General features: G+C 42.2%; 1 protein-coding gene across 3 annotated transcripts in view; it reads left to right on the forward strand.

The window, feature by feature from the left end:
- grsm (probable aminopeptidase NPEPL1 granny smith protein) overlaps positions 1-21,101 on the forward strand; it is a 49,366-nt gene that overhangs the window by 21,938 nt on the left and 6,327 nt on the right. For all 3 annotated transcript variants that reach the window (XM_075672082.1, XM_075672091.1, XM_075672074.1), the window contains exons 6-9: positions 3,244-3,386; positions 11,970-12,047; positions 18,107-18,207; positions 18,309-18,363. In XM_075672082.1, coding sequence (XP_075528197.1) covers positions 3,244-3,386; positions 11,970-12,047; positions 18,107-18,207; positions 18,309-18,363 — 377 coding nt within the window. The remainder of the gene's footprint in view (positions 1-3,243; positions 3,387-11,969; positions 12,048-18,106; positions 18,208-18,308; positions 18,364-21,101) is intronic.

Below are 21,101 nucleotides of genomic sequence, written 5' to 3' on the forward strand. Positions count from 1 at the left end.
TGTGTTCCTGCCATGGCAGAACTTAGTGCGTAAGGTAAACTAAGCCACTGGATGACTAAATTTTACAGGAAAAGCAACCTTTGGTGACAGGGAGTCCCAGTCTGTGAATAGCGAGGGCACAACTTAGCTCGACAAAAGGGAATGGGGCTCTTGCTCAAAGAAGTCCAACTGCAATAAGAATACTTTTCTACGGAGTGTAAATCCAATGGGCTGACCTACTACAGCGATGCCAATCAACATGGCCTAATTATGCAAACGTGCCAGATGCACACCGTGTGCCCATCTGGCCTCTCAGTGCAACGCATCATGTTCCTCTTATAGTAATATAGAATTGAGCGATGGATGATGCATTGCCATGGACATGCACCCGGGCAGAACCTGGGACTTGTGCAGATCCCGCCGGTGATAAGCTATGCACTTTGGGTGTTACCAAGATGCCCACGTGCATTGCACTAGGTTCCAAGATGGTGTTCTAAGCATAGGGATATGGCTGCATTACTGATCCTTAGCTAAGGTTATAATCGTAATATATTTTTTTCATGCAATCAAGAATGCCCTCCCTCATCCTCACACCTCATGTTAATTTGTGGTTGTTTTATTTGTACAAATGCAGTATCTTGATGACAATGAGTCGGTTGGGTGGCTCACACTCAAGGAAAACAATAAAGGAGGCTTGCAGCGTGTGCTGTGCTGCAAGAGTCCTGAATGCATGTGGTGCAAAACACAGGAAAAAGAAAAGATCCCTTGGCCATCTTTTAAGCAGTGGTCATAGTGAATAGTAGACTGCTTTGTTCTTGTTGGGTGCTAGCACAGTTTTTGCCTGACTCGTTTGTCATTATTATTGCAGTGCTACTCGCACTGCTGAGCTGATTGTTTGATGACAAATGTACCGAGTGTCAACTAGCTCAGGGCCAAATGCATCCAAGTTGGTAGATATTTGATGCTGCATATTAATGTGCATGTTGGCATGACTAAGAAGGGTGAATTACTCAATTTTTCCAAACTAGGGTCACATAACTAAGCATTTACGGTAATGTCTGACTAGCCTATCTTTTGCTGTTGGCAACACAATTGTGATGTTACAGTATGTTAAAGAAACTTGCTAATAAAATGCTTCTGCATGTCATTATTTGATATTTAAAGCTAAGTATTTCTATTAGAAAATTTCTGTATTCACACACTCACAACCATTTTGCTGTTTGGACTTTGGAAGGTGACAGTACTTCAAGCAGTAACAAAGGTAGACATGACAAAGCATGCATTGACCATGCTAGCTGTCTTAGCCATGCTCCAGACACCTTCCAGTAACAAGTTGCCAAAAAATTAAATGAGCAAGTAAAACTGCACACAGTTCTTGTTAGGGTCCTATGTAGGGAAACAAAACGAATCAGATGCCATGCTAGTACAGTCTGTATTCATATGTAAACACACTCTAATCTCTATTCCCAATGATGTATGTAGGAGGGCAAGCAACCAGAAACAAGCAAGCAAGCAGCCTTGCAAAGAAGCATCTTCTCCCTTCATGCTGGGTGTGCATGAGCATCCTGATCAGTAATGTCCGCAGTCTCCTTGGAACATACAAGGAGCTGCAGAATTTTGTCAAGTCGATGTCAATGTTGCAAATTGCTACGATGCAAGTCAGCTGCCCATATGGTCCTTAAAACTTGTATTATAGTGTGTTCTCGACAACTTTTGCCAATTGTATTCAGTCATAGATGCCTGTTTTATGCTGAGGAATAAAAGAACACAGGCACTTCAAGTTCCAAATTTTGTTTGAAATTTCAAGTTTGAAAAAGAAAAATTAGCATCATTTGACAAGTGTTCACATGGAATTATACCAGAAGAAAAAGATTCACTGTGGACTTGTTGCCAACTATACCATGGGAGACTGAGTGACATTTGAGTGACAAGAACTTAAGTATTCTTTCTTCGCCCATGTCTAATGTTGGGGGTACTATACGTTACACAAGCAAACATGAACTCTGTTATGGAATGGTCTGTCCATGTGAATGTTGCCCTCTTTCACTGCTGTTCAGGAATAGTGACAAAAAAGCAACTATTCTCAACCAGATGCGAGCATACTTTGCTGTGGTTAGCAACATGTTCATCCAAAGTATATTTTATTGCTTTTTCCTTTTGGAATAATTTGGCACCCTTTTCTCTGGTACTTCCTGCTAATCGCTTCTCAAGTGTGTCCAATCAAGTGTTTCATTTTGGCTGAACAACTTGATAACACTGTAGGCATGCAAATAAACAGCCACTTATGCCTCCATGTGCACATGGCTAGGAACACCTGCATGGTGAAACATTAATTCGAGCAGTTTCTGCACTGTTTTATTCTTAAGTTTCGTTTTTAGTATTAATAAACTTTTGCTGGGAAAGCAGAAATTTTTCTGATGTTGGAATGACCAATTCTGGAAAGGTCATCCTTTAAAGGGACACTAAAAACAAATACTAAGTCGACGTAGACAGTTTAAATACTATTCCAGAAACCTTGCAATGCTTGTTTCGTGCCAAGAAACGACTTAGTTTATGAGAAAATTGCATCTCAAGGGTTCGAATAGTGTTTTCGAGATTCAAATCTCCCGCCACCCAACCGGGGGAGTGGTGACATTGCATACACCCTTTGCTGCCGTCGGTGAGTGAAACGGCGCCCGACAGACAGCGGTACCGAGTCAAGTCAAAGCACCGGATTTGCCGCTGCATCTGTTTTTTGGTCAAGTGGCGTAGACCGTTTGGGAATCCCACGACATTGCATGGAAGTTGAATTCTCTGCTACTTGCAGTTTGTGTGAGTTTCGCAAGCCAGCAAAACCAGCGCAGCACTACGCAATGACTACTGAAACGCAAAAGCGTGGGCGGCCTCGGAGTTGAGCGAAAACAAAACCTTTCGACCGCTTGTCATTGTCAAGAGTAATTTCAATCGGTTATTTTTTCTAAAAATGAAATAGAACTGGACAAGTAGTATTTTATTTCATCTTATAATACAAGTTGTTTTTTGTAAGGAGTGGTTGAGTACTAGTGACATAATTTAACTGAGGAGTGCTTTCGTCATCAGGCAAGTGCTTGAATGTCCGGGGGGAGTCTCTAATCATGTCCTACATTTACCCCAATTTCTCTATTATTAAGGCTCTGTTCACAATAATATTGATGCATTGGAGGTTCTCGAACACTTATCTATCACTTTAGCTTGACTTAATAGTTGCCTTTAGTGTCCCTCTAAGTTTTTTTTTTTTTTTTGTAGGTCTGTACGCTGTCGGCCGGGCAGCAGTGCATCCACCTGCACTTGTCATCTTGAGCCACACACCAGAGGGCTCTCAAGACACGATTGCATGGGTTGGCAAAGGCATCGTGTATGACACAGGAGGGCTCTGCATCAAGTCAAAGGTACTTCATAGAAACCCCTAGCACTCTTTTAATATGATTTGCATCTTTAAGGTACTTAACGCACTTTCCTATGTCTGACTGACTGTCTGTCTATGTCTCTAACAATTTTTCCACCAACTTGGGGTCGCTGTATAGTCCATGGTCTAATGGGTGGGGCGTCGGGCTGCTGTGCTGAGGGAACAGGGTTCTAAACCAACCGTTAGACCAACTTGGGTCACTGAATATGTAGTACTGGGTGTGCACCACTGGTCATGTGCCATTGGGTACGTGCCACTCTTCAATGACAAAAAAGATCCTTTAAAACTTCTTTGGTGCTAGGCGGAATCAAACATGGGCCACATGTGGACTCAGTGGCAGCCTCTAGTTGCTGCAGCGTGTGCAGTGGGAAGCACGAGAGAGGAGCCCGGCTGCACACACATTTTGGCGTTGGCAATATGGTGTGTTGCTACGATGCTTCAATGCTAGTTACAATAATGTCGACATTCATTGTGAGATGGTTTCTACCGGAATTTTCTTTTCTTATGCCTAGGCATAATTCCTTGAAAGCGTCGGAACTTGGGCTTGTTGGGGATACATTATGATACATCATACGTGATTGAGCACCAAAAATGTTCCCTCTCCTCGTTATTTTTTTATGCTGTCAATTTCTCCATAATGATTTCTGCATCAGTGAGTGCATTGGGTTAGCTAGTGTGCAGAAAGTGCAAGACAGCACAGCAGAATGAGTACAAGCAGGCAGAGAGACACCATGATGGCTTAATTAACAACTGGTGTCTCTATCGCAGCTATGCAACATATATATACAGGGTGTACCACGTAACTTGAGCCAAAAATCAATATATGCAAATGCCACGTAGCTGGGCAGAAACAAGGTGTTTTTTCCATTGCTTGGAGATACTCTTGGAGAGATACTCTACTTGGAGATAATTTTTTTCATTCTGCCTAATTAGATAGTCTCAATTAATTAGAAACTTCTCAAGTATAGTTAGATGAAAAGTGTCAATGAGAAAATTGTAGAGCAACATAAAAAGCTCCCGATACAGCTTTCTGTTGCTCGATGCATGCTCCATAAGTGTTTTTCTGAGCGTGAAAAAAGCCTGCAAATACTCGAAATTCCTATGCTACTGACCGCTTGAGGCACTTTGTGTATATTCACGGGCTTCTTTCATGTGCGGAAAAACACTTATGTAGCACGTGTTCAGCAACAGAAAGCTGTATCGGGAGTGTTTCACGGTGCTCTACAATTTCCTGTTTGACACCTTTTATCTAATTATAATATTTGACAACTCTGTTAATTAAATAAAACTAATTATCTAATTAGGTGGAACGAAAAAATAATTTGAGTACTATTTCCAAGCGACGGCAAACATCACCTTAGTTCTGCCCAGCTGCATGGCATTTACATATCTCTAATGTTTGGCTCAAATTACGTGAAACATCCTATATATATATATATATATATATATATATATATATATATATATATATGTATATATATATTATAAGAAGCCAACCAAGCGCCACAACCTTCGTGAAATGCAAAGGTTGTGGGTTCGGTTCCCACCTGCGGCAAGTTGTTTTTTCATCCACTTCAATTTCCATTAATTTATCATTTCTTTATTTTCATTTAATAAGCACAAGTAATTTCCCCTATGTTGTCCTTGGTGTCAGTGTTCGTTGGCTTCTTATAATATGACTAATAAAAATCGGGACCCTCGGTTAACCCCCTCTCCTCGTTTATATATATGTGTGTATATATATATATATATATATATACCTGCATAGGGTCCTGTTGAGATATCAGGGGTTTCGCTGCCTGACAGGAAAAATGGGAAGAAATTGGGGCTTTGTTGTCTGGCAGCACAAAGTTTGGGACTTTCTAGTAACTTTTACAAACGAATAACACAGGAAGTGGTCCCCTTTTGGACACAAGCATTCTAATTAAACAAGCGAAATCACTCATAGGAACATGTAATGACTAAGAGAACTGCTCGCAAATCATGTGACGAACTCATCTCTATAAATTTTTTTTGTTAGGCATTATAAATACATTTGAAGGAAACCACTATAACAAAAACAACAAATAGAGATGGGTTTGGCGATCTCTTTGTTACGTTGTTCTCTGCATTATTTTAACAAAGGAAAAAAGTACAAAGGTAGTGCATACGGGCATGCTTCGCAGAAGGTGTGATGCTTTTCGGAATCTTACAAGTCTGGCCTTGATGACGTACATTGTATGCATTGAGAGCATTTCTCCATCCATCCTATACCTGTCTGGCCTTTTGTCCTGTTTTACTGGTTCCTAATAATACGCTCTTGCAACACAATTAATGGAATACCAACTAGACGAATCAGCTACCCTCCTTTGAATGTGCCGTAGTTGGGCAAACATCCTCTCGATGTCACTGCTACCGTTTGCAATGCAGAGCAATGTCATCGCTGCAATAGTTTGCTTCCTGGTGTATTATAGCCGTTTACATGTATGCGATCTACAACAAATGAAATGCAGGGAGCCATTGTTGTGTTCATGTAAATGTGGCTACTAAAAAAGCAACAAGCCTTCGTTCACTCAACACTGGCAGGCACTGAATATAGTATGTTATATTGTTATGTGGCCATTTTTGCTTGAGCATTAAGTAGAAAACAAGCATATATGCCATATATTAACATGATATGTGATATATGATATATCTTGACCACTTGCTCACAAAAGGTGGGCAGTGTTCATTAGTTTTGTAACAAGGGGTGAATTCGAAGAGAAATCAGGTTTAACTTGATTCTCATAAATTTTGTTTGGGATGGAAAAATCTGGAGCTATTGGACTTTACCCGAAAACGAAGGATCCTAATTATATAGTGCACACAGTCCCATGCTTGTGTACAACCACCGTATTCATGACAGGATGAAAAGCAAGAAGTAACTAGACGGTAATTCAGATGTGCACTGGTGCATGCTTGCATGTGCAGTACAATGTAGCCAGACTGTTTTTCTGAAATTGTCCTACTAGAATTGAAACTTCTGCTGCACTTAAGCAGCTTAAGTTATTTGAAAAATTTTGAAATCACACCGAGTCCAATGACAGGAGGAGAAGAGCAAACCAATCCACCTCATACCACAGCTTCCACAGTCACTCATTTCACCTGTCGAAGATGTCACTATCAAGCTACTTGGGACTACTCAGAAGGACCTTGTCCTGTGAGCCCTGCTGGTCATGCTACTTGTGATGTGCACACTGATAACTGACAAGTCCAAGTTCATGCTGCCCACGTGTCTGTGTTGCTTGTTTTCCGCGGCCTTCAGACTGTGCTGCCAATGGTGGCAATGCTGGCATTTGCATTTCACAAAAAAAAAAAACTCAAAATGAGTTACTACATGTAGTCTTAATCCAAGTTTGTCATGTCAAACTTGTGAAATCTTGGTAAACGGAAATTTTTAATGAAATTGCCCTTAAAGGGTCCCTGAAACGGTTTGGACAAACTTTGTAGACGTGTAGGGTACAGTTACAGTAAAACAGTAGTGCCGCAATTTAAGCGAAGCGTCTCATATTGAGGCAGGTACGGATTATTACAAGTTACCTTCCTCCCTAGCCATGCTCTTCCTCTTCAACTAGTTTGCCAAGTGATCAGTGCTAAGCTCCGCCTTCACTGGCTCTGCGTCATGATGTGACATCGCGGCGTCTACTTCCGGTTGTCTTGGAGCCAGTGCATGAAGCCTTTCCAACATCTTTGCAAGCTGCCTGGCCGTCGATCCCACACAAGAGCTATTCAAACAGCGTGCATTGTGAGCGTTATGTTGCAGCGCGGAGTGTGTCCAGTATTCTGGTAACCGCAGGCAAGCTGGGTGTTTTTGCAGATGGGTGGAGCCATAAACTAAAAGTCCCTCCATACTGCTACTGCAGTGATGAAGGGGCTTGAGTGTAAACATGAGCACCCCGAGTGGCCCTGCACAGTGCAGCCACCTGGTGGTGCAGAGCATAACCAACCAAACAGAGCTACTATTGCTGTAACCAAGTCTAAAACATTTTAAAGATTTACAAAGGTGGCATTTTCATGATTACGCTCCTGCCAAAAATTTACACCAGCTGCAAAGTAGAATATACTTGGTTACTGCTGCATTAGTTCTGTGTTAGTCTGGTTGAGCCCTGTGTCACCAGGTGGCTGCACCATGCAGGCCGTTCACATTTGCGCCCCTACCTCTCTGGTAAAATACCCAGTCTGCTTGCATTTACCCGCATACCAGACACGTTAAATCTCTGTTCTGGTAGTAATCCTCGTGTGTGAAGTGACGGCCACAAACGCCTAGATCCTGGCACTGATCGTATACCGGCAATCCCATGTGCTGCAGCAACTCCACTCGTCTGCTCCCTTGCAGAAAGACAAGATGTCACAGCTTGACATATCACTGATCACTACGTTTGAAGCCCACAGCGTAACAAGGGCGAACCATGGTGCTCATGAAAAGAAAGATTGAGACCAACACTGACTGCTGAGCTCTCGCCAATACGGAGCACATTGTAACACAAGCAGAATACACTTGCTGTGTGCCGGAAGTGCTTGAGTGTAGCGATAAATTGTCCTTGTTCATTCTCTTTCTGTTACTTCTTTTATAGAAACAAATTAACCAATATTCCAACTATTATGAACAACATATTTTCACCATAAGGTTGGAAAAATTATCAATAATGTGCCCTGGGCAGCCAATTGGATAGCTCACCCTACTGATGTCATATGGCCACCACATGTCACGTGGTGTGGGGTGGCTGAAAACTCTGGGAGCTGTGCCACTGCAATCGGTAGCGATGTACATTTTTAAAATTTCATAATAAATTACATGCTTTATACGGAGTGCCTAAATGTGTCACTTAATGATCAGAAGGACCAACCTTAACAACTCAGTATGTTTTTACAATTTCGTCAGAATTGTTTCAGGCTCCGTTTAAGGTTGGTTGGTAGATTCTGGATTAAAGCGCTGAAAAAGAAAGTGCTTTAACGAAACCACATCTTTTTCCTACTCTGGGTAAACTTAACTGAAAAATATTATTGAAAGGGAAACTTAGTGGCCAATCTCAGTTGATTGCTGCAGGCATCAGTGTTTATGCCTTTCCTTTTTGGGTTATCTCCATAATTTTCTGCAATATGACTATCACCAAGGCAGTTTTTGCTGGATTTTGTTGGTGCCATGGGGAGTGTGGCCCTACCATGGTCGTGACTTGTTGTGGCTTCTTTGTGTTGGCAATTTTAGTGAGCTGCGACTTTGCTTAGCATTTCCAATGGCAGCACAGAAATGCCCGCTCAATGCACTCATGCTGGAGATGAAGATTGAAGTTATCGGTGACTTCTGGAGTGGTTGGTCCACTAAAATAGCAATTTTTTTTTAGTAAATGACTCTTCTTTTTCTTCTTGTGAATCTTTTATGCTGCTACCTCTAGTCAGTGGCCCTGTGCAAGTAGAAATTTTGTAGCAAGCTTTGTAATCATCTCTGATACACCTATTATCTGCTGTTGGTAACCCCTTTCAAAAGATAATCTGGCGTGTGTTTGAGCTGAGTCTCTGGTAAATGGAACTCCTGGTAAGTGAACTCATTTACCTGGTCTTTGAAAGCCCAAGAAAAACACACAAGTGCAGAGCCTAAACTACAGCAGTACAAATGTAGAGCAGTTTCACCACTATAGAAATGTGTGTTCTATATTCGAACCGTTTGGATTCTGTTATTTCTTTTGCACAGTCTTTGTTCTTTTTCTCTGTACCATTACTGTGTCCAAGATTAAATTAAATGTGTTAATGACAGACTACAATATTCTTTGCACATCAACACTGTCTTTGGCAAAGGCAGATAGACTAATTGGATTGTGTTGAGCCTGCCAAAATGTGCCCGATTCTTCAGTACCTATCTAGTCAAGTACTCACTTCAATTAGACAGGCACTCAGTCAGTGGGATTTGGCGTCTACCTCATAGACCCTTTGAGACGAAATGAAATTGTCTTAGTGTTTTGCATGGAATGAGCCCTATTCATCGTACCTTAAACTAAAGCCTCACTTGTGTCCACAGAGCTTATATTTTGTACTGCTTTGAAAATTCACTACAAAGCTAATTTAGACGCAAAGGCAAGGGCTAAATCCAAAGCAAAATTATTGTGAGGAGAAAAATAGAGGGGGGTGGGTGGTGTAAGGTGCATGCATATTATAGTTTAACCTCAATATAACGAAGTTGTACTTGCAACAAAAAAACTTTGTGAAATCAAAAATTTCGTTAATTCAAGGTTTTAAAGGGACACTAAAGGTTACCAGAAAGTCAAGTTAAAGTGGTAGAGCAATGTTCTAGAACGTCTAAGGCGTCAATATAATCGCGAACAGAGCTTTAGTAACCGAGAAATTGAGGTAAATGCATGACACGATTTGAGACCCCCCAGCGACATTCCGGTACTAGCCCGATGACGAAAGCACTCCTCATAATTTGTGTTACTAATACTCAACTACTCGTATTGAAAATATCATTTCATTCGATTATAAGACGGAAGAAAATGCTACTTGTCTACGTCTATTCGATTCTAAGAAAAAATAACATTTTGACGTTACCCTTCTGTAGTATGGGTGGTCGAAAGGTTTCGTTTTCGCTCGACTCTGCGCGCTCGACTCTGCGCCGCGCACGCTTTGGAGTTTCAGTAGTTTCGTTATCGCGTCATGCTGTGCGGGTTCTGCTGGCTCGTGAAACTTTCATTTCGAACAAGCAGTGAGAATGCCACGTCCTTGTGATGTCGTGGTGGGAAGCCCTCGTTGCTTTCCCGCTCCGGAGAGCCGGTGTCGAGGCCGCCGTCGTAGTACGCAACGACGCCGGCAGCGCGAGCCCTCAGCAGCACATTGCGCTCGTCAGTGCTCAAATCGCTGAAGTTGAGCCCAGCATCGCGAGCCAATCTGTTATTGTCAGGGTCCATTGCGACGAGCGTCGAAGTTCGCGTCGTAGAATAAAGTACCAGCTTATGGTCGCACGTTTCTCCTTCCGCTAGCCACCATACTCCCGCTTTCGCTCTGCTGTCGGCTCTGTCTTGGCTCTGTTTCTGGCCGCGCGTTTGCGTTTTGCGCTGAAAAGCCGTAGCGCAACGTCACTGAGACCATGATGTCAGTACTCCTCGATGGGAGGGAGGGCGATTTGAACTGCGCTAGAGGTACGCGGACGCTTCAGAATGCATTTTCTCTTAAAATAAGTCTCTCCTTAGCACGAAACAAGCGTTTCGAGGTTTCTGGGATGGTATTTCAACAGTCCACGTTCACTTAATAGTAACCTTTAGTGTCCCTTTAAAGTGTCAACAGTAAAAATATTTCACAAATTTCCAGAACATTCCTAGTTGATGGTATGTTGTAGGTAATGAATTATAAACAAATCACAAGAAGGTGGGACCATAATAGCGTGGCTATGAGTGTTAGCGTATACGTGGTGCAGATCTTGTAAGAGTAATGCATCGGTGTGACTCACGGCGTCCGAGATTAGCATGTTACATTGCGCGGTGCCATCAGTCTTGGACGCCATGGCCGATTGTGCTCATTGCCCGCAGCAGTCATCAGATCGCACCCTCAAATTGAAATTAAAAGCGCAGAAAGCTATGGGTATTCGTCCCAAGAAAAAAGAAATGTCACGGTTTTGCCAGAAAGGCTGAGCATTGATGGGGATAGCAAAGAGGACAACTACACTAAGTTTCGCAGATTTAATCGATCTCGCGAACGCTCGGGCAAAGATCTCACTTGATGACCAAGAATGCTCGCTGTTGCAACATGAGTGAACGCTTTACACCATGCCTCGGAAACTTGAGATGTGCGGGAACGAAACGAACATCAAGGCACCAACCATCTCAGCTCAACTTTTGCGCTTGCCGAAGATTACCTCCAAGGTACAGCACGTGGCCTGCGTATAGTCAGCCATGCACAGCTACAGCAAGGGTAGCGACTTATGCGCTAAGGAGAGAAGGTGGATAGGCTCGCATTACTGTTACTTTACTGTTTCTGCGAAAATAGCCGATACCTTGTGTACGTGAATGGTACGTGTGGAAATATGATGCGCAGGAACAATGCATGTAGCTCCGAATCCAGAGTCACCAAAATATAAAGAGTGGAAAAAAGACAAACGTAAAAACTTGTGTCTAGTGTCAAGGTTTAAAAGATTAAGTGTGCGCTTTAAAAGGGAAGGTTTCGTTTTCACTCGACTCCGAGGCCGCCCACACTTTCGTGTTTCAGTAGTTCAGTTCATTACATTGCGAATTTCGTTAAGTCAAGGTTTGTTACATAGATGTTTAACTGCAAAATGGTAGCTTGGTGGAAAAACGCCTATGACCCACTGCGGTAGCCCGATGGCTATGGTGTTGCGCTGCCGAGCTCGAGGTCAGGGTTTTGATTCTGGCTATGACGGCCACATTTCTGTGAGAGTGAAATGCTAAAATGCTCATATGCTTAGATTTATGTGCGCATTGAAGAAACCCAGGTAGTCAAAATTAATCTGGAGACCCTGTGATAGTGTGCCTCATAATCATATGTGTTTGGCACGTAAAACCCCAGAAATAAACTTTAAACATGCTTATGAACTGTTTTTCTCCAGACTGCTATGTGTGGCATGAAGAGAGACTGCGGTGGAGCTGCTGGGATTCTTGGGGCTTTTTATGCTGCCGTAAAACTAGTAAGTATGTTTGCTTTTTTTTTTTTGCCTTGAACATGCTTAAGTGTTATGGACTGATTTATTGCTGTCAGTTGTCTACCCCAAACAAACTTGATTCCTGCAATTTTATCTAGTAGCAGCAGCTTTTGTTTATTTTAACTTGGAAGTAATCATCTGCGTCACTTGTTTTCATTTCATTTTGTTTTCATTTTTTCATATATATATATATATATGTGAGGTCGGTGAATAACAAGTTTTATCAATACAAGTTGAATACGAATAGTCAAACACAGACACATATATTTACAATAGAAATATTTATTTTGGAATAATTAAGTAGCAAGCTTCTACCGACTAATTTAAAAAAAGATGGCCAACAATCACCCGCAATTAAGATAAGCTTTACACACAATATCACTAAATGTCATTAAAGGAACTGCACAAGTAATCTCCCAACATCTTTTCAGCCTGGTTTGAAAACAAGCTTTCCAAGAAAGAATGGCTGCTGTATGAGTAGCTTTCCTAAAATGTGAAATGAATGGTTGTTTTAAAAAATATCAGAAGTTGTAGAAAAAGAAAAAGAGCTGCTGAAGGACTTGTTTTATTATTTCATTTCATTTATTACCTTCAAGGCCCGAAATCGTTACCCAAGGGGGGGGGGCAATACAAACACGTGTAAGAGTGGTTACGTACAAAACAACGGAAAAAAAAAGAAACATTGCTGATTTTGTATGACTTTAAACAATCAAAGAAAAATTTCGAATTTAAAGAAGTAACACGGCAATACATTTGCAAACACAAAAAAAGAAAAGACTAGGTGGAAGGGTTGACAAGGGTAGACTATTCAGAGTGGTTTATGATGGGTTCATAAACGATGTACGCTGGGAACAGAAAGTTATTCAAAGTGATGTGTTAGGTATTCACGAAATTTTTTGCAGTCAGTACAGGTAACGAAGTTGTCAGGGAGCGCATTCCAATAAACGATTGCATCAGGAAAGAAGGAAGTGGTCATGGCAGATGAGCGGCCGGGTAAACATGCTATGGCAGAGCTGTGACTTATGCGAGAGGAAGTTCGCAATGGCGGTTTAAGAAGGTGGTGTCTTGAGCGTGGATTGTAAAAATAAGAGTGCAGCAAACAAAGACGTGATATGATGCGGCGTGACTTCAGTGTTGGCAGACCTATTGTTTGCTTCAAAGAAGTGACACTAGTGTACCGTGAATAATATGAAGTGATGAAGCGGGTGGCTCGGTTTTGAACGGATTCCAATGATGCGGCTAGGTAAACTTGAGATGGATGCCAGACAGCGGAAGCAAAGTCGAGTTGTGGACGGACAAATGTCACGTACGCCAACTGCTTTACCTCTGGGGATGCCTTCTTTAAATTTCTTTGTAGATACCCGAGTGAGCGCACAGCTTTGCGACGTATTGTTTCGATATGTGTTATCCAGGAGAGTGATGACGTCAAAATAAGACCCAGGTACTTCCAAGATGAAGTAGCGCTGATGTTGATAGAGCCAATGCGATAAGTGGACTGAAAGGGACTGCGCTTTCGGGTAAAAGACATAGATTTGCATTTCGATAAGTTGAGCGGCATGTGCCATTTTTCGCACCATGACGAGATGGCATCGAGGACACGCTGCAGGCGAAGAACATTGTCAGAGGAGTTAACAGTGTTGTAAACTACACAGTCGTCTGCGAAAAGTTGTAATTTACAATGTATGTTAGTAGGCAAGTTGTTCACATAAATTAGAAATAATAAAGGGGACAGACCATAAAAACATGTAAAAGGGCCCGTTGCAAAGGAAACATCACTGGTTGTAGCGTAAAAGATAAAACTGTTACATGACAAACTGCAAGAAACGATAAATTACGAACTACAAGCAAAAATCGCAGGTTGTCATGTAGGCTTTGGCAGTGATACAAATTCGACAATGGTCGCTGCAGTCTTGTCTTATGAAGTTCTACCACTGAGCATGAAGTTTTGAGTTTGTTTCCTGGCTGAGATGACTGCATTCCTATAGGTGCGGGATGCAAGATTGCTCACGTAGTATGCTTTTGGTGCACACGGCGGCCGCATTTCGATGGGGGCGAAATGCGAAAACACGTGTGTACTTAGATTTAGGTGCACGTTAAAGAACCCCAGGTGGTCGAAATTTTCGGAGCCCTCCACTACGGCGTGCCTCATAATCAGAAAGTGGTTTTGGCACGTAAAACCCCATAATTTTTTTTTAATGCTTTTGATGCACTTTAAGAACCGCAGGGAGCTCTGATACTGTGTCTCTCATAGCTGCAATGTTGCTTTAGGATGTTAAAGGGACACTAAAGGCAAATATTAAGTCAAGCTAAAGTGATGGATTAGTGCTCTAGAATCTCTAAGGTGTCAATATTATCACGAACAGACCCTTAATAATAGAGAAATTTAGGTAAATTTAGGACATGATTAGAGACCGCCCGAGACATTCAAGTACTTGCCCGATGATGAAAGCACTCCTCAGTTAAATTATGTCAGTAGTACTCAACCACTCGTTGGACAAAACATCCTTACATTGTATTATAAGACAAAATAAAATGCAACTTGTCCAGTTCTATTCCTGTTTTCGAAAAAATAACTGATTGAAATTACTCTTAATAACAACGCGGGCGGTTGAAAGGTTTTGTTTTCGCTAGACTCCGAGGCCGCCCATGCTTTCGCGTTTCAGTAGTCATCGCGTAGTGCTGCGCTTGTTTTGCTGGCTCGTGAAACTCGCACAAACTGCAAGTAGCAGAGAATTCAACTTCTATGCGATGTGGCAGGATTCCCGAACAGTCTGCGCCACTTGGCCAAAAAAGCAGATGCAGCAGCGAATCCGCTGCTCTGACTTGACTCGGTACCACCGTCTGTCGGGCGCCGTTTCACTCACCGACGGGGCAGCAAAGGGTGGCGACGGTGTATGCGACGTCACCACTCCTCCGGCTGGGTGGTGTGAGATTTGAATGTCGAGAAAGGTATTTGCACCCTTCATATGCAATTTTCTCGTAAACGAAGTCTTTTCTTGGCACGAAACAACCGTTGCGAGGTTTCTGGAATGGTATATAAACAGTCCATGTCGACTTAGTATTTGCCTTTAGTGTCCCTTCAAAGGACTCCTGAATCACCCTATAGGCTTGGTGAAGAAACAGTCTGCGGATAGCCTACGCTGCTGTGAACATCTCGGCCAAGTTTTGCAGTCTTGCGCAGCATGTGGAGCTCGCAAGCGGAGGCTAAAGTCTCCTTTCTCTCAAATGCTCTCTTTTCAACAGAAGCCTGCTCCTCACTCTTTCCTAGAAGCTTTATTTCATAATATAGCAGATTCCCATATGCGGCTGCTATTGTCCTATAGATGACATTAATCAAGGAGGGTGTTTGGATCAGTGTGCGTCTTCCTGCTGTCACTGTGTATATTTGTTGACAAAGTTTAATAAACAGGCTGAAGTGAAAATCTGCTTTTGAATTTCGATAATTACATACTTCTGGAAGAAGCAGTCTCTCGCCTGCTCATGCTTGGCCGTGGCCGCCTGCATAAGAATTAAAATTTAGTGACCCTGCATATCAATGTCATAGCCATCGGGTCTTCAAAAGTAGCCAATTTGGCTATTTTTGAACACACAACTAGCCTCGAACCATGGGAAACTTAAGAGGAAGCTTTAGCTCGAGTGCTCCTATCTAAATACATGTAAAAGGAGAATTCGTTTTTCTCAGCAACCACTGCACCAAATTTGACTAGGTTTGTTGCACTTAAAAGACAAACCTAAAATCTAGTGACTGTTGGTTTCGAATTTTTGAGTTAGGTCGTCAATTTTTTATTAAAAATTGGCAAAAATCGAACATTTTCAAAGAACGAAACTATCAAGTTTAAAACTCTGTAACTCAACCACTAAAAATGATAATACAATTCTGTGAATTGCATCTAATAGTACATCTAAAGCGGACAAAATTGATGTGTTACACATGAATATAAAAAAAATTAATCATAGGAAAATACTACTTTTGCAAAACCGTTGTAACCAACGTAACAAATTCACGTAAGATGTAAAATGACATATTGAATTTGTCCGCTTTGAATGATCTAATAGATGCCGTTTACAGAACCGCGATATCAGTTCTTGATGCAGAGCTATGAATTTGTAAACTTCGTGCTTCTATTTTTTCTAACGGTCAAATATTTGAAAATCGTTTTAAGAAAATTCAAGCCCTAAATCAAAATTCCGCTTCCAACAGTCACTAGAATTTAAATTTCTCTTTCAAATGCAACAAATTTCATCAAAATCGGTACAGGGGTTATCTCATAAAAACGTTTTTGCGTTTTTCATGTATTTGAATAGGCCGCGTTGGAGTTGGGCCCGAGCTAAAGCTTCCTCTTAAGGTCAGACCACAGGCATGCTTGCCAGCCTGCACTCACTCCTGGCCGCTCCTGGTTAGACGCCTTGGCAGACTTCGCTTCGTGTTCAGCTATTGATAAAAGATGGTTTGGTGGGCTAGCTGGGAAGGCATTATTAGAAAAACTTGGAGCACTATAAACACATAGGACATAGAAAAGGAAGGTGTGTGTGTGGTGTGTGTGTTCCTTTTATATGTCCTGCGTTTTGATAGCACTCTTAAGTTTTTCTAATGAGCTATTTATAGCACTTATAGCAAGTTGGATGTGGCTGGAGCGTATGAGCATGAGCATGCACTTGAGCTGTGTCGTGCACAAAGCAAACGCTGCACATACTCACTACAGTTACATGTAGGTGTGGTCTGCTACATAGCGTATATACCGCAGCCACCATGGGCTGCCACGAAGAGTGTGCTGGCTGAGCTCACTGTGGCTCACTGAGGACAACTGCGTCTGGCTTACATTTGGCGTGTTGTAGGTGCCAAAATCGCAAGTAGTGGCATCTACATGAATATCCAAAATCAAATGTGAACTGTACACTCCGGTGATGTAGAGTAAGCACAGCGTTGTGGGTACGCCCCGCTCCGCCGTAGCCTTCGCAATACAAAGCATTGAAGGAGTAGAAACACCACAAAGGGAGTGTTTGATTGCCAGTAACTCTGCTTCTGCGGAATGCATTGAAGTACTTATTGCAACAAAGTAATTCTGAAATAGCCTGTTTTAACTTCAAGTGCATTTCTCCACTTCGATAAAGTGGTTGAGGTTCCCTTTAAATATCTTAACCCTCTCCACACAAGATTCTTTTCAGAAAAGCCGCTGAAGTTTCCTAAAATTTTATGACTGACCTATTGGGAACAATTTTAGCTATTGCAGTATCGGCAGCTAATTTATTTTCTCTTGTACTTTACTATCATTTATTATTTCATGCTTTTGAATCTCGGATAGGTATGGCCACAGAAACAGTCCATATGAAGCTTGACATTTCTTGGAACAGAAGTTAAGCATGCTTTTGCTATCCTCCATATGAGGCATTCCTGGCACTGGGAAGAAATTGCAGGAAATTGCAGAGGTGGCGGCAGATCGTTCTCATTGAGTCGTGTCCATGCAAAAGAGGCCACCAGCAACTCACTCTTCCTCACAATTGCCAGTACTAAATTGAAGCCCCAATTATGGCTCACTAGAGCTTTTCAGGTCTAATTGTTTACTTGAGGTGAAGAAACATCCAAAAACACCACAATTCCGTTATTGAAAAAGTCTGCCATCATTGCTACAGCCCCCTAACTCTGGGCTGCCATTTTTAAAACCTAGGGACTCCAGACTCGCTGTGTTTCCACTAACTGCATTCACAAAACCAAGTTTTCTGGGAGACTGCTAGCATCTAGTAGCGCAGAATTGGGACCAAAATGATAAAATGGCTGCCGCTTATCTCACTTGGTAGATGAAAGGAAATCTCTGGGCGATTAAGATTCTTCGCTTACACTTATTGGAAAAAATTCATGGACCTTGGCAGGTAAAAGCTTAAATCAAGTGGTATGTATACTGAAGTGCTACTGTAATGTTAAAGCCCACAGTGCTTAGCTTACGTTCCATGGACGTTGCTGTAACCTAGTGATATGGGTACTATTTTGCTCTATTTGCCTCAGCATTTGGAAAGAGGCATTTGTTCATAGTGTGATCTTTTTGCAGGGGTTCAGTGATAATCTTCATGCTATCTTCTGCCTGGCAGAAAATGCTGTTGGTCCAGATGCAACACGGCCTGATGACATAATTACAATGTACTCTGGCAGGTGAGTGGAGCCCCGAAGAGCTTGTTTGCATGTAAATCATGTTGATATCACTTTCACTTGGGCACATGCAAACAAGTGTTCCTTTTTCTGACTGCTTTCAGAACTGTTGAAATCAATAATACTGATGCTGAAGGACGTCTTGTTGTTGGTGACGGGGTATGTCGTCGGTGTGCTCTGTTAGAAGGGCCTTCTTTGTTGTATATTTATTTGCCAGTTTCTTACAGCAACCCATATGCATAATGAATTAAGCAAAGCCTTTCCACTATGGCCTGCTTCTGTTGTCAGTATTGAATACAGTCATCTTCCATAAATTCGACCCTGACAGTACTGTAGAAATTAAACAACGCAAAAAAAAAATATATATATATATATAAGGAAAACGCCAAAACGCACCGCCAATTCATTTCGCAGCAGTTGTCTAAGTCTAACACGCTCCCAAATCAAATGCCTGCCCACTTTCTATGTTTCCAAAGAAGAAAATTAATGTAAAAATTGGGTATAAGCTCCTAAATAAAGTAGAAATCTAGCGTGCACCCGATTTTTTAGCAAGAAAAATGGGCAAGGGTCTAATATGTGTTGCACAATGGCGGCCAGGTTTCCCAATGTCAGCTTCGCTACATGGTGTTTTAAAGTCGGCTACGGGGCATTACACTTGTGTTATGTAGTGAAGCATATAAAGGCAGGTTTGGCTTCGTGTTCGATTGCGCTGCGCAGGCAATTTTTGGCGCCATTTTTGTGAAAAAAAGTATGCATCAGAATCACGTAAATACCATAATGAGACATTGTGAGCCACAGTTATCACTTAAAAATCTTCCTAGGACAGGCCGAAGGTTGGCGTTTTCAACAGAAGATGGTGTGTGGGCAACACATTCACTGCCCTCTTAGCTCCGCTGAGACAGACGCTGCCACTAAAGGGATCGCTATTGGCATCGCCATAGGGGTCAAGTGCGTGTGTGCTGAGTGGTCAAGTTCTAATTACCCGGTGAAAGCAAATTTTAGTCAAGAAATAACAAAAGTATGAGCATGGGCGTCGGCTGGGACCTTCGGTCAGCATCAAATTAACCGAAGTTGAAATAACAGAAGTCTACTGTATTCGCAGTGTGCTGGAAGGCTCTGTCCTTTCAGTAGTGTATTATTACTCCAAGTGAAAATGTTGAACTGAAACTTAATCCAGGATTCGAATGCTTTCAGTTAAAAAATTTTATGGATCTGCCACTGGAACTGATTGAAACTGGCTACACTTAAAATGGTGCCAGATTGTACTGGCCTAGTTGGCCCCAGCTGGGTTGGGTTTGCTGTAAACTAAGTATTGGTGAGCTGGCTTTAGTTGCAAACTGAAGCAAGTTTGCAGCATGCTTTAGTGGCCAGCTGGACACCAGTTCGCAACAGGAGCAAGTGCATTTATGTTTTCCAACTCCACTAATGCATGTTAGAAATGATTCTGCAGCAATGCTGCAGCAACTGCAGCACTGCAACCCAGTAACCAGCACCATGACAGATAAGTGAACACTGCACTGTACTAGAGAAATTCACTCTGTTGACAACATTAACCCTTTCAGGGGCAATTTTTTCGCCATATGCGACCACCCAGGGTCGATTTTTTTTATTGCAGATTCCGGTTCTTCTGAGGGACCTATTTCGAAAAAAAATTTACCTTCATTTTTCTAGGGTGACCGTAAAGAGAGAGAAAAAAAAATTTGCGTTGGTATATATGTACTGTTTATTCAAGAATGACAGCAATAAAAAAAAGAGAAATGAATTTATAAGAATTAAAAATTTGATGCATTGTTATACACATAGTTGAAGGCTTAGAAAATGCGCACACGAGAATATTTCACGAGTGTCAGATGGTCCTGCTCTTACACTAATATTTACGTCCATGGCGTAATCGAACTGCATAGGTGAGCGCACTCAAGAAAACTGTGTGGTTGTGTGCCCATCAAAAAACAAAACATGTGACAAACTTCCGCTAATCTTCATCTTATCGCCAACCAGAGGTGATTAAATTTCGTGAATCTCCCCAAAGCCTCACCCACCAACACCTCCCGCACTAACACATACATCATAACTACGGCCGAGCAGTGGGAGACATTGCTGCTCAGCTTGGACCCAGAGGAGCAGTTCTGGGCCGTCCGGATGGCCGAAGACACCGCCAGAAAGCAAGGACTGGCCGCCGTCTGAGGAAGGGGGGGTTGGGGTTAGTCTCCCGACCGTCGCCACCCCTGAACCCCATCAAGGACATAATAAAGTTTTATCTCTCTCTCCAACAAAAAGAAAACGCATGCACGGCGGCATCCTTCCTATGTCCACCTCTGTGAGCACTAAACGAGCGAGAAACAGGCGGTCGCCCTTTGAGCGATTAGTAACAAGATAGCCATCAGTTTTGCGAGCGCAAGAAGCTGAAAGCACCCGCGGAACAAAACCCAAACCGCTGCCCGCCCACGCGTGCGCCAGTGCGCGAGCGGTAGTATATAGATGCGCCGGAGCAAACTAGCTCTAAAACAGACCATGCAATAAAAACTGAGAGAGGGAGGCACGAGAAAAAAATTCCCTATATTCTCACATAGTGGCAGTACATGCCAGAAAAGAAAAAGTTTGGAAATTGGCACGCTTTTTAAATGTACAGACGGTGCCGTAAATATACGGCATTGACCACTTTGGACTTGTTCATGGCGCCATATATTTACGTCATTGACCCTGAAAGGGTTGACAAACAGAGAGAGGTCTGCTCCAGCCAACTTCTCTTTGCAATGCCTTTCTGAGGATGCTAGGATGATATGTAATGACAAATATGCATGAGAATGCTTTTTTGTGCAAATTATATGGCCCATTTATTGTAGTCGAGCACCTGTACAATGAAGACCTCTACAGTGAAATGACCTGTTTAATGAATG

Source organism: Dermacentor variabilis, chromosome 1, assembly GCF_050947875.1.
Source record: "Dermacentor variabilis isolate Ectoservices chromosome 1, ASM5094787v1, whole genome shotgun sequence".
Taxonomy (NCBI): Eukaryota; Metazoa; Arthropoda; class Arachnida; order Ixodida; family Ixodidae; genus Dermacentor; species Dermacentor variabilis.